The 18532-nt window shown below is 42.3% G+C and overlaps 1 protein-coding gene across 3 annotated transcripts in view; it reads right to left on the bottom strand.

The window, feature by feature from the left end:
- plxna2 (plexin A2) overlaps positions 1-18532 on the bottom strand; it is a 339402-nt gene that overhangs the window by 189449 nt on the left and 131421 nt on the right. For all 3 annotated transcript variants that reach the window (XM_061839724.1, XM_061839739.1, XM_061839732.1), the window contains 2 exons: positions 11086-12395; positions 6588-6770 (listed from right to left, as the gene is read on the bottom strand). In XM_061839724.1, the coding sequence (XP_061695708.1) occupies positions 6588-6770; positions 11086-12395 (1493 nt within the window). The remainder of the gene's footprint in view (positions 1-6587; positions 6771-11085; positions 12396-18532) is intronic.

Below are 18532 nucleotides of genomic sequence, written 5' to 3'. Positions count from 1 at the left end.
ATGTTACTTATAAATAAATGTACTTTCACATGCAGCATCACAGCATGGAGACTAGAGTTGGGCAGGAGTGATGGGGAAAATCATCCAATTCCATGAGGTTCTGAGATAACGCCTTTCAATTTGAATGCATGAGACAAAGTTGTCAAATAAGTCAAGCATACTGATTTTTGTTGAGAAAAATATATCATTATGAATACCTAACAATGTTCTAAAGCTGACACAAGTTTAAGAATGTCCCTCAATTGAGTCTTCACTTCTCTTGTATATGCTATTGTAATACTGTACTTACTAAAAGAATGTTGTTTGTTTTTTTGTACAAATTGGCCATGGACCAAACTTCCTGTTTCCTTTGTGTTTTGATTTCAGACGCACCCGTTTGAGGCCTTGTCTAGACGGGACCTTTTATTTTCCTTTTTGATAAGTAATCTGTCAAGACAGAATAATTTCTGGAAATACCCCCAACGACACAAAAATATTGAAAACGATATATATATATATATATATATATATATATATACATTTTCTTCACCGCTTATCCTCACGAGGGTCTTGGGGAGTGCTGGACCCATCCCAGCTGTCAACGGGCAGGAGGTGTGGTACACCCTGAACCTGTTGCCAGCAAATCGCAGGGCACATGGAGACAGACAACAGTCACACTCACAATCACACCTAGGGGCAATTTAGAGTGATCTATTAATGTTACAGGTTTATGGGATGTGGGAGGAAAGCGGAGTGCCCGGAGAAAACCCACGCAGGTATGGGGAGAACATGCAAACTCCACACAGGTGGGTCTAGGATCGAACCCGGAACCGCAGAACTGTGAGGCCAACGCTTTACAGCTGCTCCACTGTGTCGTCCGGAGTGACGTAAAAATGACTTAAAATAAACTTGGGAGGGAGAAGAGGTGAAAAAAGAATGTAAACACTTATGAGAGATGACAAAGTCAAACTTTTCTGCAGGTTACTTAAGATTTAAATGCCACCAAAAGCTGTGCCAATTGTGAAAGCAACAAATATCTGACATCTGGCTGTCTGTGATTGCAAATGAGCCACTCTCTTCGTTTGTTTGTAAGATTGTAAGGACCCATTCCAAAAACATACAAAATCATCAAAACGTTTATTTCCATAGTTCCCTTCAAATAGTGAAACTTTCATAGAATATAGAACCAGAATCGGGGCCCAATATTTCAAGTATTTCTTTGTTAATTTTCACATAATTTGAGCTTCCAGCTCATAAAACCAATGAACACTATGATGAACTCACCATTCTCAGTTTTATAGTAATTGGGCTCACATTAAATCGATCAAAATTTGGTATTTTCAAAATGATATGTTAATCTTCAACACTTGGTTGGGAATCCCTCGATGCACCGTAGCATTGAGGCAATCAGCCTGAAGCATTGCCTGGGAGTCATGCCCACATTTCCTTGATACTTGCTGTCACTTAGTTTTCATTTTTGGGTCTGGCACCCCTCATTTTCCTCTTGATAATACCCCCACAGGTTATCAATGGGGTTTAGACCTGTCAAACTGGCTGGCCAATCAAGCCCTGTGATGGCATGGGCCTCAAACCAGGTTTTTGTGTTTCTGGCAGTTTGGACAATGGTCAGGTCCTGCTGGGCTGGAAGATGAAATCTGCATCTCCATATAGATCCTCAGCAGAAGGACTGAAAAACATTCTGTTAGGCATTGGTGGTCACCTTGGATTTAGGAATGCAGAGTTTAGCAACACCTGCACTGGACATTGCAATGGAAATCAAGACTGACTGTGGATATTTTACACTGAACCTCAAGCAGCTTGAGTTCTGTTCTCAACTCGTCTGTATCCAAACCGTTTGGATCTTGATTCCAGAAAGAGGGTCTTAGACAAGTGTCCAACAGTCCAGTCCTTCTTCTTCTCCTTGCCCCAGTTGAGACGCTTCCTACATTGGCTTTGGCTCAAAAGTGACTTGACACGAGGAACCTGACGGTTGTAGCCCATCTCCCAGATGCATCTAAATGTGGTGGTTTTGAAGCTGTGACTCCTGGCTCATTCTAGTCTTTCTGAATGTCTTATCTGTTTGATAATCCATTCAAACCCACAGTCAGCTGTTTTGTTGTTGCATCTTCTCCTGACATTTTGTCTTTCCATTGATATGCTTAGCTATGAACGTCTGTGAACTACCGATCATCAATCATGGTCTTCTGGCTAGTTGTCCAGCCCGCAGTCTCTCCCACTTCGAACCCAACTGAGACAATTGAATCAAACTGAAGCAATTTAATCACACCTGGGGAGACCCGTGAGTTAAGTAGATGATTATTGTGTGACACTCAGTTTAAAACATTTATGGGCTCCAAAATTTGGCTGGATTTTTTCACATTATTGTATTGTAATTTTTGAATTCCTGATTTTTTTTGTGTTTTATGAGCTGGAAGCTCAAATTATGTAAAGAGAAACAAACAAAAAAAAAAAACACTTGAAATCAATTCAATTGTGTGCTCTGAATCTATAATCTATGGGAGTTTAACTTTTGGAATGTTGTAATTATCGACCCAAATAAACCTTTTTTATATATTCTAATATTCTGTATTATACTGCTCCCCAGTGACCAAGGCAGGCCCACCAGAAGGAGCAGCAGATGAAATTGAAATATTAAACCACAATGCACAAAGTGTTTAATTATTTCACATTCTAAATAGTCATTTTGGGGGGTAATGCGGGAAGAAATTAATATCTCAAGCCGTCACTGTAACTACTTTCACGCTGATGATGGAGACATCTGCACTTTTCCTTGCTTGCGTCCTTTCATTGATTTAATCTTTACCAACGTTTTTTGTTTTCACACGGAGATTTCAGCTTCCAATTAAAAAAAGCTGATGCTGCTGTCCAACCTAGCAAGTATCCATCCATCCATTTTCTTCACCGCTTATCCTCACGAGGGTCATAGGGATGGCTAGAGCCTATCCCAGCAGTCAACCGGCAGGAGGCGGGGTACACCCTGAACTGGTTGCCAGCCAATCGGAGGGCACATGGAAACAAACAGCCGCACTCACAATTACACATAGGAGCTATTTAGAGTGTCCAATTAATGCTGCAGCTTTTTGGAAAGTGGGAGGAAACCGGAGTGCCCAGAGGAAACCCACGCAGGCATGGGGAGAATATGCAAACTCCACACAGGTGGGTCCCGGGATTGAGCCTGGGACCTCAGAATTGTGAGGCCAACGCTTTACCAGCTGAGCCATTACGCTGGTGTCAATTCTAAATGGTAACCGGACCTTTTTCTTCAACTTGCCTCCTTAGTGACTGCTCACTGTTAACCCTTCAACCTTAAAGAATCCCTAGCAAAAGCCTGCCAGGAAGCCTGTGCGATGCCCCCTGCCTTTTCAAAGCCCCCACATAGCACTGGGAACAGTTACAGTCCATGCTGCAGCCAGTTTGCAGGGAGAAGGTTAAGGACTGAATGGGTAAGTGAAGGGTGTAGGGCCACGGAAGTGGAGGTTCTTTGGGATGGGAGCCAATCCAATTATAGGCAGCAGTCCAGCCGTGGTTGCTTTGGTATCAGCACTGAATTTGCATTTCGATGCTGTTTTCCTCCGTCAACCCTCTTCCAAAACACACACACACACACAGAACATCGCCATCCTTTGGCTCCCATATCTCCCTCTGATGACTTGTTGTGGCTTGTCACTCCCTGTACCTTTCCCCATGATGCTGCTCTTATTTCTCCAATGAAAGAAGCAGAGGGTAGATAAGTAGAGATCATCAGCAAAGCATTGAAATTTTGTCACCCTCATGCTGTTGCCTGTGAAGGAAGCCGGCAGCGTCGAAGCACGCTCGGTGGGAGCTTATCAGCCCCGTGCAGAGCTCTTGCCCCACTGGGACACCTGAGGGACTGTACGGGTAACACGTGCGATAAAAACACATCTATGTTTTTGACACTCTGAAATACAAAGAGTGCTTCATTTCTGACGGCCCAGTGCAGAGATAATATTTTGCTCTTCTACATTGGTGCAACTGCATTTGGTTACTCTGTTTCATGCAGATCAGGGTGGTTGTTATCATTGCAGTGTGCGTTCGCATGCAAATTCTGACTAGCCCTCATCCAATGACATATTTGCATGAATATGTTTGCACCACAGGGGGCTGTTGTCCAAGACGGATTAATTCAACACACAAAATAAGGTTAGTTTGATGCCCCGATAGTCATGTTAACTGGCTCTTGAAAAGCAGATTTAAAAATAAAAATAAAAATACCTAAAAATGCATGGTTACAGACAATCATGATGTACCACACTTTTCATTCAATTCATTATCATATTTTTCAAAAAACTGTACATAACAGCTCCACAATAAAACAAGTGTTTCAATATTGTCCTCTCAAATGACACTGAGGGATGTCTTTTGATTAACAGAAAGAGACAATCTTCTGGGTCCAAATACTGCTACAAAGACAAATAATTTCAATCAATCCAATTAATACCTTTCTTCTGGAAAAAAAAAAAAAATCTCCTCAGATTTCTACAGAGATGTTTTTTGCAAACCAAAATACCCCAAAAAGCAATGTAGTGAAGGGACTATTCCTTGGTGTATACATAACACTGTATTTTAACAACTAGCTGATATGAAAAGATTCTCCCTGAAGGCTATAATCAAGAGGCCAGAGGGATGCTTGCTTGTCATTATTCAAAATCCACAAATATCCTGGAAATAACACCACAATTATGGACAGTTGAATCATCCATAAACCAAAGTTTGAATCTACATCGAGGTCATAAAATTTGGAAATGAGCAATTATCTTGGTAAAAAAAATATTCTGCAATGCTTTCCAATTGTAAAAAAAAAAAAAAAAAAAAAAAAGGTTTAACATCTGAACAATTTGTGGTCGACCTCATATGTCCCAGTCTAAATATTTAAGTAAATTGAATGATCAGTCCCGTTTGCTGAAGCCATTTGGAGATGGAAACGTTCAACAATCATTTCCTGCGCTGACTAGTGGACCGCGTAAAAACGCTACCATTGTAGATGGCCTTCTCCCATCCTGGTTAATTCCTCCCAGTGTTGGTGTTACTGTGGTTACAGTCACGCCCCTGAGAGCAGCCAACCTTTATTACACAGCAGCAGGAGAAGCTACTCTGCATGGATTCCCAAGCAAGTGGCGGGCAGATCAGAGCTGAGTCTCTGGAGGACTCGGGCAAGTCAGACAATTGAGCAAAAAAAAAAAAAAACACACTTTTATGTCTCATCTCATTTAACCAAGTATGAAAAAGGGATGTAAATAATTTAGCAGCACAAACATTAGAATACATCCAGTGAATATATTCTTCTCCCCAGCCTGATGTATTGATTAAATTATGAATACGCAGAGACCAAAATAACTCATGCCACAACTATTTGTGAAGCAGCAGGCTTGAAAGAACTTTTTTGAAACAGGTGTCCGTAAACCTTTAGTGACAATCTTTTTGTTTTCATTGCAGCTGTTGCTGTTGTGGGGTTGAAAGAACAGGGGCACAGCTGGCGACACATTACTACTGTCAATAAATAAAAAAACAAGCATCATGGAAGGTGGGACAAACCACTCAACCAGTACAGTGAATGTGTAGAAAACAGTGACAGCATGAAATATCATAGTTTCATTTTTCACTTCAAGACCGAATCGATCGAACCACTCAATAGCCAACAGTGCTGCAGTGCATCCTCGCACTGTTTGTGCAAGCCAAGTGTTTGCATCTCCTAGCCAAGTTCAGTTCGGTCGTGAGCCCATTTCAAATTTCAATATAAAACCAAAGTTGGTAGTAGCTAAACTATGCAATCCATTTGTTATATCATTAACTCAAGGTTGATTTCACATGTTAACTTTTCTATGTCCAACCTGAATGAATAGAAAATGACAAGAAAACTCAAATTCCAACATCCATTGTGGTTGCTGTCGATTTGGTAGGATCCAAAATCTGCCTCACCAGAGTCAAGCTAGAACCTTATACACCTTGTAAACATGAATGTGAGCATCACTGTATCAAGAACTCATATTTTGGACTTCTACGAGGACAGATCTTATAGATTTCATTACAGACCACTGTACACTGATGCATTTTTCAAGGGACAGGTCCTGTGTATGATTGTTTTTTCTATGGCTTGGGTGTGAACTTCCTCATTACAAGCTGGCCTCCAGCCATTTACACTCAGTGATGTCCCTCATCCAAGACCGGAGGGGGGAGGGCGAGAGGATGTTAGTGCATGGGCCAACTGTCACTGGGCCACAGGCGGAAAGGTGCCTATTAAAATTAATGGGCCCTTGCGGTTTATTCAACACAGTGACTCTAGAGCTCACTTAACTAGCAACTGAAAATGACAACTACAATGAACCCACCATCGTCATTACACCTGGCGGCCCGCCAGCATTATAAAGGAAGGATGTAGGTTTCTCTGTAATCATGATCCGGCTGTGCGGAGTCAGAGCACTTTACAACAGTCATGTTTCGACTGACCAATAAAGTTCAGCGGTTCGCCATGGTTGGAAAGTACTGTATATATCCTGTAAGTCTACATCTTCCATGGGGGTCTGTGCATCACCCTCTTCTAGTGCGAGAGAAAAAGAAGAAGCACTCACCTTCTTAAGGCGTCCGCTCTTTGTTCCCACAAAGGCCACGCAGTAGCCACTGTAGATATAGGAGATGACTGAGGTCATGCGGTCACGGGTCTCAGTGTAGAGGGTGTGTCCGGTCACCAGCTGGGAGCCACCGAGAGGCTGGTTTATGTCCAGACCGCAGAAAGAGTCATCAATGGGCACCGGCTACAGATTGGGAGCATGAGAAGACAAGAGAGATCTAATGCAGTCCCCTTTGACTTGAAACACACCGCAGGGAAACAAGACAAAAATACTTCAGAGTGAGACAGCCCAAGAACCAGAGGAGGCATATAAAAGACGACAGCTCAGTGAGGAGGTGGAGGATGAAGGTGACAGAGGAGGCAGAGTTGTGGTTACAGTGTCAGAGAATTGCGGGCCGATGAAGTTGAGCTTTGGGGAGAAAGGTGGAGGCAGTAGAATGCAACACAGCAAGTCACTCCTCAGACAGACAAATGTTTGCCCTTATCTTGGGAGATTTGTTTGGTCACCACGTGACAACACCACCTTGCCCTGACTGCAGCTCATTAACCCTACTTACAAGGGCACCTCAGATTTAAAACTAATGATGCTTTTTGATCATGATGAGTTGAGCCACACTGACATTCCTACACAATCAATGGTGTTCTATTTATCTTGGTCAGAGGGTTCAACTCCATGACTACCAAAATTGCTTAGAGTAATTTTATTGTAACAGAAAAGTCAATGCAGAAATATTTCCGGTGGTGAAGCTGGAAAGCGTTGGCCTCCCAGTTTTGAGGCCCCGGGTTCACTCCTGGCCCTCCCTGTGTGGAGTTTGCATGTTCTCTCCATGCCTGCCTGGGTTTTATCTGGAGCACTCGTGTTTCCTCCCACATCCCAAAAACACACATTAATTGGAGACTCTAAATTGCCCCTCGGTGTGATTGTGAGTGCGGCTGTTTGTCTCAATGTGTCCTGCTGGCTGGCAACCAGTTCAGGGTGTATCCCGCCTCCTGCCCGTTGACAGATGGGATAGGCTCCAGCAACATGCAACCTTCAAACGGGAAGGTTGGGGCAGTGTTTCAAACTGGGAACCTCTTGTTAGCAGGATTACACTAAAAATACAGCTATCCAGCACACCCTAGGTTGGGGGTTGCTCAGACCTGGACATCAATTAAATTTGGATGCAAATGAAATTTTGAGATTTGAATCGCTAACTGTCCTTCCATTCCTTATTTCATCTGGTTACCTTCCAATGAACGTAGCTGGCTAATCAGTCTTTTTTCCACTCATGCATAAAGCTGTCCTCTACTGAGTGTCATTCTAGTTTGCGTTATAAAAGAAAGAACTGTATCCATTTTGAATAATAGCCAATGTCCCTGTGGAATTTGTGGAGTGGGTCATATGAATACACTTCACTTCAGCCTTCTAACCTTTGCTCTTAGATGGCAAGACACAATGTGTTGCTAAACTCTCTCTGGGTACGTTTACGTCTCTCGGCAAAGTCTTAAATGCTCATTCTGTCTCTTCTTCATCCCTCCATACTGTATGTCAGCAAACTTTGCTATGGGAAACGAGAGGGGATTGTAGGAGTAAAAGCTGTACAGCTGGAGGGGAATAATTGCCTCACCATTAACGACCACACCCTCCACTTTATTTCCATTAATTTCCTTGTTTTTCTTTTTCACAGCAACTAGCACTGTGGGGACATTCCACATCAGGGTTTTTCATTATAAGATGTGAATATTTCAGTGTAAATATTTAAACTTCATTTACATTGGGCTCACAGCAAACGAATATGTTGAAAAGACTTGCAGCTGTTTGGGAAACACATATATAACCAAGAGCATCAAGTTAAAACAGACTCCCTTTTATGTTTTGCAGGGCTCAAGAAATATTTGGTTGTGATTACATGGGGATTGTTTCAATGATGCATCCTTTAGGGTACTTGACACCGAAAATCCCGATCGACCCTCGGTGGTTTAGCCTCGATCCTCCCCCACTTTGTCACATATCTCACTTAAGCGGCATCGCAAAAAAAACTATAACCTTTATCTTTACTGGAGCTGTGAGGCCTAAAAATAGCACGCAACTCTTCATCAAAGAGTGATATAACATTTAATCCAAGTAGAGAACATGGTTGCTATCCCCGTCCTCCTTCACATTCACGTAATCTCATTAAAAAGTCTTTCATTTGGAAGGGAATTGGAATTAAGTGTGTGTGAGATGTGACAGGATATCAGCGTTTGGAAACTCCTCTCCCAGCATCGTTATCAATCTGCGCATCCCTTTGCTCTGACTTGTGCTTAATTGGTAGCCCTGCTGTACGATAGTCGATAGGCGTCAAGCTGTTCTGATAAGACAGAATTCCACAGAGCAGTCTTTCCTCTGCAGGACAAGACTATGGAGATCTAGTGTCTCCAGATGGCACAGAGCTTGACGGCCAGGCGATAAATCTTTGATTGGTCGCTGTGTATGAATCCCTCAGTTCAGCCTCAGCTCTGCGAAGCTGAAAGATTTGCAAGAAGGGAATGAGAGCTGGGGGGATACTTATGGAACATGCTGCCTGCCCACTGTTAGCAATGCAGCAGAGGAAAGATGCTTTTACTGCATGTGAAAATTGGGGAGTGTTCATTGTATTTGGATGCCTGGTATTCTTGACTGGCGAACTTTAAATGGCAATGAAAGTGCAATCATCTTTTGTTTGAGTGGAATAAAACACATGCATGCCCAATTGTGTCTAATGTGAACGCTGGTATTCTTCTGACATGTCTGACACAGTTTATTTCAAATGAAGACTATTATCCAGATTGTTGCTGTCCAGAGACAACCTCGGATCTCCCTCCGTTCATCCATTTATTATCTGAGCCGCTTATCTTCTCAAAGGTCACGGGAGTGCTAGAGTTTATCCCAGCTATTTACGTGCAGGAGCCGGGGTATACCTGAAATGGTTCCCATTCAATCGCAGGGCACATAGAAACAAATGAGCATTAACACTCATAATCACACCTAAGGGCAATTTTGAATCTCCAATTAGTGTATGTTTTTGGGACGTGGGTGGAAACCGGACCGCCTGGAAAAAAAAAAACATGCAGTCATGTGGAGAACATGCGAACTCCATAGAGGCGGGGCCAGGATTTGAAACTCGATACTCAGAACTGCGAGGAAGATGCTCTAACCAATTGCCCACCATGCCTCTCTTGAGCTCATCTTAATAAATAATCTATTTTCACATACCGAGTATATAACTTTTCACCTCCATATACTGATAAAAAGTACTGTATGTAGCCAAGCAACTAGTGAAAACATCTTATGGCTTAATATTCAATAAACTGACCTTCCAAGACATTTATATTAAGACCACAGCTCTCAACGCATTGTTGGTATAACTGTTTTTATAAGTTGATATCTATTATGTCACATCAGATCATCTCCATGACAGACTTCAATAGTGCAGCTTTGTTCAATTTGGAGATTTAATTGCATGCGGACATTATTCGCGCAGCTGACATCATGTTCTTAAATTTAATTTGTATAAGATTTGAGATATTGTCATCCATTGACACCCATCTGCATAATCCATAATATGAGATGGATTTAGGGCTAAGAACACGGTTTTAAGAAAGGTATTATTAAACATCTCATCATGAATATTGTGCTTCCTGGGCTGTGGCATGTTACAGCAGTGGCCCGTGATGCTACAGCTGGCAGAATGTAGTGGGCGGTACAGCATGGCAGGTGACGCCTGGCACCCTTCAACACATGCTGGGATGATTTGGGATTCTGCTGGAAATGGGTAAAAAAAAAAATAATAATAATCTGTCACTACTTTCGGTGCTGTTTCTCTCTCTCTCTCTCTCTCTCTCTCTCTCTCCTCTCGCATCTCCGAGACAATGAAACCCAAAAGACTCCCCTCATGCTAACTAATTAGTAAATCAATGATTTTCAAGTGGTCAAACGCTTGCCAAGGGGGTAGGGATTAGCAACACAGTTGAAATGATCAGTGTTCTTCATCATCATAAGACCTTAATGATACATGTGGACCTACAAGACAGATCACAGGGTTGTACTATTGACAGATCACACACAAATCATTAAAATATTCCTAGATTTCTATTAGCGATTAAAGTCTCATGGGGAATTTTTACAAAGAATGGTGTCTACTCCTGCATTTGAAGCAGTCACTACTGCTTCCTGAGCAAGGAAGAAACAATTGTTGGTTTGAGACCCAAAGAGAATCTCATCACTTATTATACAATATGTCTGTTTATGACATTAACATGCATATTGCAGGATTTTCCATGGACTGGGTAAAAGTGCACATCTAAACAGCCAAACATTGTTTATTTTGTATATACAGTAAGACTTAAATCACAGTCAAAATAAGGGCCATTCGTTGCTTTCATTTAATTGAGTTGCAGTGAGAACATAATTACTTTTTCTATTTTCATTTGAGTCTATAAATAACAGAACGTTGTGTTTGTAAAAGGATGATATTGCGTATCTAACAAGTTTAACTCACCGCTTTGGTGCACTGCACATCCTTCCCAAGAAGCCAGTTGAGCTCCAGGTGCCCCTCGCCCTGGTAGCAGGACTGCAGGCGCTCTTTGATGCGTGCATTGATGTCGCGGATAGTGAAGGCGCAGAGCGCGGCATCATCAGGCGGACGGTGAAACTGCTTCTGGCCTTTGGAGAATACGGCGAAGAGCACGTCGTCCTGAACGCCGATGTGAAGCGAGGCAGCGAGAATGCTACCCGGCTTGCCGAGGTAGGCGGCTTGCAGGAGCCGGTACTCCACACCGTTCTTCACGCAGCCGATGGGGAGGGAGACATATGAATGGAACTTGCGATCATCCTTGCAGAGGCGAACAATGCGTGAAGTATAAAAAAGGTCAGCGGCGGAGCCGCTTGATGACATGCCATTCTCTGGTGTCTCGGGCTGAACAGTCAAAAAGTACACAAAGCTGCCACTAGCAAAGCCATAAATGTAGTAGATGTCGAAGTGGGACACGAGTGCGAGTGTGTCTGATGGTATCTTTATTAATGAGGAGACAAAGTCAGTGTGCAATTCATAGTCAAGCATTGCAGAAGATTCTGGGTCACGGGGAAGCTTTCGGCTGGATATGGTAGGGAAGTAGTCCTGTTTACCATCAACTGCAGTACCGATAAACAAGGTGCCATCCTGGCCTTGTGAGGGTACAATAACCCCGTACATGGTCCCAGTTTGGTTGACACTGGAGAGGTAGTGCTCTTTCTTATGAGAGGGCTCCACTAAAATAAAAAGGTCATCCAGTCGAAGGAGTTTGCAGACGCCCTGGTAAAGGCTGCCACATGCCAGCAGCCGGTTCTGTGAGTAGTCAATGAGAAGAAGCTTGTTGACGTTGTTGGTCGAAACCAGAGGTTCTGAGCAGGGCTGCACAATCAGAGGTGGGTAACAGGCCTTGTTGTCATCTTCTGGGCCCGTATCATGCGACACCAGCAGGGTCAGGTTGCCTGAGAGCTTGTACACACGGTTTACAGCGCCAATGTACACGGCTCCTGTGGTTTGGTGAACGGTGAGATGGTTGAAAAACCATTCCCGCCGCTCCGGGTGAAAGCTAGCAAATGTCTGCCCGCTAGACTGAGTCGGGAGCGCTAGGAGCCAGAAGGTGAGCAGAGGAACTAATAATCGCATTTTGGCCTCAGGCAATGAAGTCCTGTGCAAAGTCATCATGTTTACCATGGCTTTTAGGAAAGGATGAGGACTCAATCGGTCAAGAAAGGAAAACCGATGGAGAGCTTGTCTTGGTTGTTTTGCGTGTTGAAGGCTAACTTGACAGTCCAGGAGTCTTTCTAGAGAAAAAAAACATGGGAAAGAGAATGGTAATTAGCATATAAGACTATAAGATGGCACCTACCCGTGTGGATGCATCGGTTACGTACTCTCTAGTATTGTCGATGTTTTTGTGTTTTTCATTCATCTTTGGGGACATTACGCGACTCAATTACACAAGAGAGGACTTGCTAAATATCAGGGAATCTACCCCAGACTTTCTTTCACCAACCTTGGCAAATCTCCTCAGTTTCTTTCCCGAGGGGAAGAACCACCAGAACCAAGAAGAACCAGAGGGGCTTCTGTGGTCTATGGAGCATGGAGACAGAGGCAACACCACAGAGGGAAGACTTCTAAGCGAAGAGCCGCAAGAGAGGATACAGATTGGTGGTTCTGTTGATCCGCCTTGCAAATATAAACTCCCTACCCAACAAAATGGACAATTTTCATCTTTTGATAAAGACCAGCAAAGACTTTGGATGTTCTAATGCTTTACGGAGATTTGGCTTTGTAAGGCTGTCCCCTATGATGCTGTTATGCTTCTGGGCTTCCACAATCACCGGCCAGAACGCATTGTGGAATTATTGGGGAAAACAAAAGACAGTGGAATATGCTTCTATATCAATGAAAAATTGGGTACGGACATCACAAAGCTCAGCAGACATTCCAGCCGGTGTTTAGAGTTCTGGTCTTTGAACTGTAAGCCATTCTACTCACCGCATGAATTTGTATCTTTCATAATCACCAGTGTTTCCGCCCCAAGCTAACATAAATGCCGCACTGCTAACGCTCAAGGAGCAAGTACATGCAATTGAAAAAAAAAAAAAAAATCCACCCACTCTCTCTCTTCATTATTGTCGGGGACTTTAATAAAGAACTCAACCACGAACTGCCTCAATACAAGCAGCGCATCAACTGTCCTACCTGAGAAGAAAAGCCCACTCCTATACTGCCCTAAATACGCATACTGTGCTATAACTCGTGGAGCCCTGGGCTCTTCTGATCACTGTTTAATTTCACTTAATGCCAACATAAATGCATGAACTTAAATGCATACTGTGAAAACACTGAGAATGTAGACCAACGAAGCAAAGACAGAACTTCAAAGCTGTCTAAACTCTGTAGACAGGAGTGTCTTTAAAAATTCAGATGACAACCTGGATGAATATACCGACACTCTCACATCCTATATCATTCTTGAGTAGTTAATTTACAATTCCATTCCACGCAACATGCTGCCAATCTTTTGTCTTGAGTTTTTATTGGTCACATTTCTGTCAGGCCAATTATACATTACTTGGGCACTCTCTGTAGCACTCTCTCCCGCCACACTGCACTATTTGCGTATCTGCTGTTGACAAATACTGGCCACTAATGCGCCTGAACAGCATCTGCACCATTTGCACAATTGACTGAGTAGTATCTGCAACATTTGCATACTGAATGTCCCAGATTATCTCACTACCAGTCATTTTAAACTGTGTACAATTTCTGAAGTCTCAGTACCCTTTGCAATTTATCTATTTTTATTTTTTGAAGGTCTCTGTGTCTCAAAAGTATGCTCTGTCAATTGACTCTTATAGCAGCTGTAACTACTGGAGAAAAAAATCCTTGTGTACTTTTTACATATTAGGCAAATAACAATGATTCTGACATACACAGGGTGAAGGATCTTCCGGAATTAAAGCAATGAGCAATTCAGTGTCAGAGCGAGCAGATGAAGACAAAGGGAGGAAACGGTTACAGTGCAAATTCTAAAGGAACTGCTCGGACACCGCAAGAAACAAGTTACAGTAGCGGAAATGAGCCTGACCTGACTCACCCAGCAGCGCCATCCATCTGTTCCGTTTGCTGCTGGGATGCGATATTATCGCAATATACACAATGTTACTACTAATAGTAATAATAATACATTGATGGTGGTGTAATTCATTCATCTGTTATTCAATTTTATTTGTATCACAACAAATCATAACCAACTGTAAGATGTCTCAAGGCACTAAACATGGAGCGGTTCTAGAGCCACATTCCTCATACATCAAGACGGGAAGTTGAAAAGCTGAAAGCTGAAAACGAAAAATAAAATCAGAACATTAACTTTACAAAACAAAGGGTTAATATTTTTTTATTTAGGAGCAAAATGTTTTCAAATCATTTTTCAAACTTTTTAAGAATTATTTTTTAAAATAGTTCATCTGTTTAACTGAAAATTATATCGGGTAAAAGGTTGAATTAAGTAACAGGACACCTGGCAACCCTAAAATGAATATTTGGCACTGGTGTGGATACTTTACTGTAAAAACATAGGACTGAATCCCAGACAAGCTCAAATTCATGCCTAAATATTTGTGCATCACATGCACGTGTGCACGTTCGCAGCCGCATCAAGCCGCATTTATCAGCATACTCAATCAGAAGCAGCAGTGCGAGAGAAACAAGTGGAGAGACAACAGCGGTAAATCTCAAAATCAAGTACAATTAGGCGTAGCAATGCAACAATTACACTGAACCTGGAGGAGGTGTGCGGGAGCGAAACAGGGGTTGGTTGGGTTGCCCCGCATCGTTCACCAAACTCTGAATTTGCATTTCCAGCAGCAAAGCCGCCACAAATCAAGGGTGATGAATGTTGGAAATAATCAGAAAATTAACAAGCACTTGATGCAATGATGAGGATGCATTTATGCGGGTTTGATTCCAAGATGTGGGATTTCCTCTCAAACTCATCAAGGCATTTATAGACCTCATTCTTAATCTTCTGGTAACAATGGTAATACAAAATTTCAATATAAAGTACATGGCTTGTCCTCAGGTCCTTCTCAGACTCACCTATTGACTTACCATTATACATTTTTCAGGTTCATTTAATACATATTACTGACAGTGGTTAGCTTGTCATTCTTGCATGACTTAAAAATGTTACAACGTGACTTAAAATAAAAGTAAAAAGTAAATATTCCATGATACAGACAGTTGGACCCTGATACTGTTTCAAACATTTTTATTTTATTTTATCAATATTATTGGCGACATGGTTGAGCAGCTATAGAGGATTGGCCTCACAATTCAGAGGACCGCGGTTCAAATCCCGGCCCCGCCCGTGTGGAATTTGCATGTTCTCCCCGTGTCTGCCTGGGTTTTCTCCGAGCACTCCGGTTTCCTCCGACATCCCAAAAACATGCATTCATTGGAGACTCTTAATTGCCCCTAGGTGTGATTGTGAGTTCAACTGTTGTCTGTCTCGATGTGCCCTGCGATTGGCTGGCAACCAGTTCAGGGTGCACCCCGTCTCCTGCCCGATGACAGGTGGGATTGCCTCCAGCACTCCCGTGACCCTTATGAGGATAAGTGGCTCTGAAAATGGATGGAAGGCTGGATGGAGGCAAAGGGCACCAGGAGAAATAAAAACAAAAGCTATGCTGTTAGCTTCTCTCTTCTATTCTTATCAGTTTAATTGTGAGACACATTACACAAACAATGAACACAACGAGTTGCTCCTGTATTTGTGTTTGCCAACAGTGTGAGTTACAGGTGGCTTTCTAATTGACTATTGATTATAAATTACTAAACTATGATGATGATGGTGATGATTATTATGTGTGTGTGTGTGTGTGTGTTTCTCTCGGCTTGTCCCTTTCGGGGTCGCCACAGCGTATCATCTCAGATGGACGCATATATATACGTTTTGGCACAATTTTTACGCCGGATGCCCTTCCTGACACAACCCTTCTCAGGGAGTGGAGGCCCCAGTGGGATATGAACCCACAACCCCTGGTTTACCAAACCAGCAGCTCAGTCGAACTTGGACTGAACATTACTTAAGGATTTGGAAGAGGAGATATTGAACAGGGTTAGGACATTTATGATTGTTAGGTACAGATTGATTTTGAGCAGATCAAGTTGCAAAACTTACCGTATTTTCTACACTATAAGGCGCACCTAAAAGCCTTTAATTTTCTCAAAAGCTGACAAGTGCGCCTTATAATCCGGTGCGCCTTATACTGTACATGGATCAGTATTGACCCCTTAGTGCAGCTCCATCTAATGGATCCATAATGTAACCCCAGCCTTTATTGTTGTGTCTATTGTATGCGCCTTATAATGCGGTGCGCCTTATAGTGCGGAAAATACGGTACTTATAACACACCTCACACCACAGGTTAATCGTTCAGGATAATCTTTCAAAGACATTTGAGAATGGGGCCTTTGGTGACTTTTATCAAAAGAAATACATACATTTGGCTCAATTCTTGGTCCCGTATGTGTGTAGCCTCATGCTTCTGATTGTATTTTTGGAACCTTTGGCGAATAATTTATGAAGAGTATTTTAGCTGTAATAATAGTCATCCCACAACGCTTTTCTTATTCCAGGTCAAGAAATGAATACAACTAATGAATCACTACGATTTGCATTTGTATGGTAATTTCTGTCTCTGTAAATCTGACTGCTTTAAAAAAAAAAAAAAAAAAAGAGCGGCACTTTAAGCAGATAGTGCAAAAGCTTAGAGCGCCGTTGTTTTCATTCTTTTCAAATCCAATACTCAAATGCTGAAGTCGGCGAGGTCGACATCGAGTGCGATAAAGACGCAGTTATGCTATGAATCAGAACAAAGACTTGGTTCAAGCCATATGCATGAATCACCTTGTAGGGGGCACATAGTTATACTGTTTATTCAGTTCCTGTGTGCAACATGAAAAGGGGGTAAGCAAAGATAGATGTGAGTCAATGTCGTACAGAAGCCATTAAAGAGTGTCGGGGGAGTCAAATAAAAACTCCCAGGGGGTAAACGGCCGCAAGAATGGTGTGAAAAGATGGCTTAGCAGCTGGCTGATTTTAGCTTCAATGGAATCTACTTTGTACACCGAGTATGTACAAAATCAAACAAAGACCATGGCGGGCTACAAGCATGAGTAAGACGTGAGCGGGTTCTTGTCTCTTTTTTTGGGAGGGGTGGGAGTGCAGAACGCAGGGGTTCTGCTCTTTAGTTTGCTCAACTGATGTTGAATTCACACCGATGTATACTGAAAATGGAATCACGAAAAAAGCCTTGTCCTTAGGACACACACTAACATTTTGTACAGTCTGATAGTTCAGAACCAACAGGTGAGACTGTCCTAATTTCCTTTTCTTATAACTGCATCAGCAAACAACACACACTTACTCCTTAACTCATGGTTGTATGTGACACAGCACAGCCAATATAGCAGCTGCATTGTACCAGTGCAATTGGTCGGCGACAAACTGAGGATACACCTCTCCCCTCGGCCGACCATAGCTGCAATAGTGTCTAGCACGCCCACGACCCGAGTGAGAATAAGTGGTATGGTAAATTAATGGGTGAATAAATTATACGTACCATAACTACCATAACATATCAATGTTTTTATGGGAGGGGTTCATTTGGAATGTGATTGTAGTGCTACATTGCACAAATATTTTGAGAGTTGTGCAGAATGCACAAACCTACAGCTGAGAAAGGCCCAGAAAGGAGGGCTTTGTTGACTTTAGATCAGACGTTTATAGAAGACACTACCGGTACTGAGAACGGCCAGCATATCACCACAGAGCACCACCAGGACCAAGCATCTCTCACAATGACTTTTCAAGAATGAGTAATGTAAGTGCATCATTTTAATGAGCAGAACAATGTTTCAAACTTGTTTTTATGGGTGGAGGTTTGACAGTTATCTTGTTAAGTAACCCTGTAGCGAAAACAGGCCTTCACAATCACTTATAAGGAGAACGCATGACTCCCTGCTTCAAAATTCATGTCGGTTCATGGACACAATTCTATGGATGTAAATTTATATCAGGCTTTGCAACCTTTTTTTGGAACCTATGAAAAATGTAATGCTCCAGTCAAGAGTGTGAACTCTTCAAGTAAATGTAATACTTGGTGCTTCTTTTGGTTTGTTACCTATGCTTTTCATTATACATACAACGTTATATTTTTATTGTAATATTCTTTATTTTGTAGGTGTTTGACATTACACTTTACATTAATGTATTTGTAGTTGTTAAAATTAGCATATGCATTTTTTTAAACTTTATTAAAAGTCAGCAGTTTGTTTAAACTCTCCCCGAGAGGGGTTGTGTCAGGAAGGGCATCCGGCGTAAAAACTGCACCAAACAAATATGAGCTTTCATCCGAGATGTCAC

This window comes from Syngnathoides biaculeatus, chromosome 2 (genome assembly GCF_019802595.1).
Source record: "Syngnathoides biaculeatus isolate LvHL_M chromosome 2, ASM1980259v1, whole genome shotgun sequence".
In the NCBI taxonomy this organism is placed as follows: Eukaryota; Metazoa; Chordata; class Actinopteri; order Syngnathiformes; family Syngnathidae; genus Syngnathoides; species Syngnathoides biaculeatus.
This window is presented reverse-complemented; position numbering and strand designations above follow the sequence as displayed.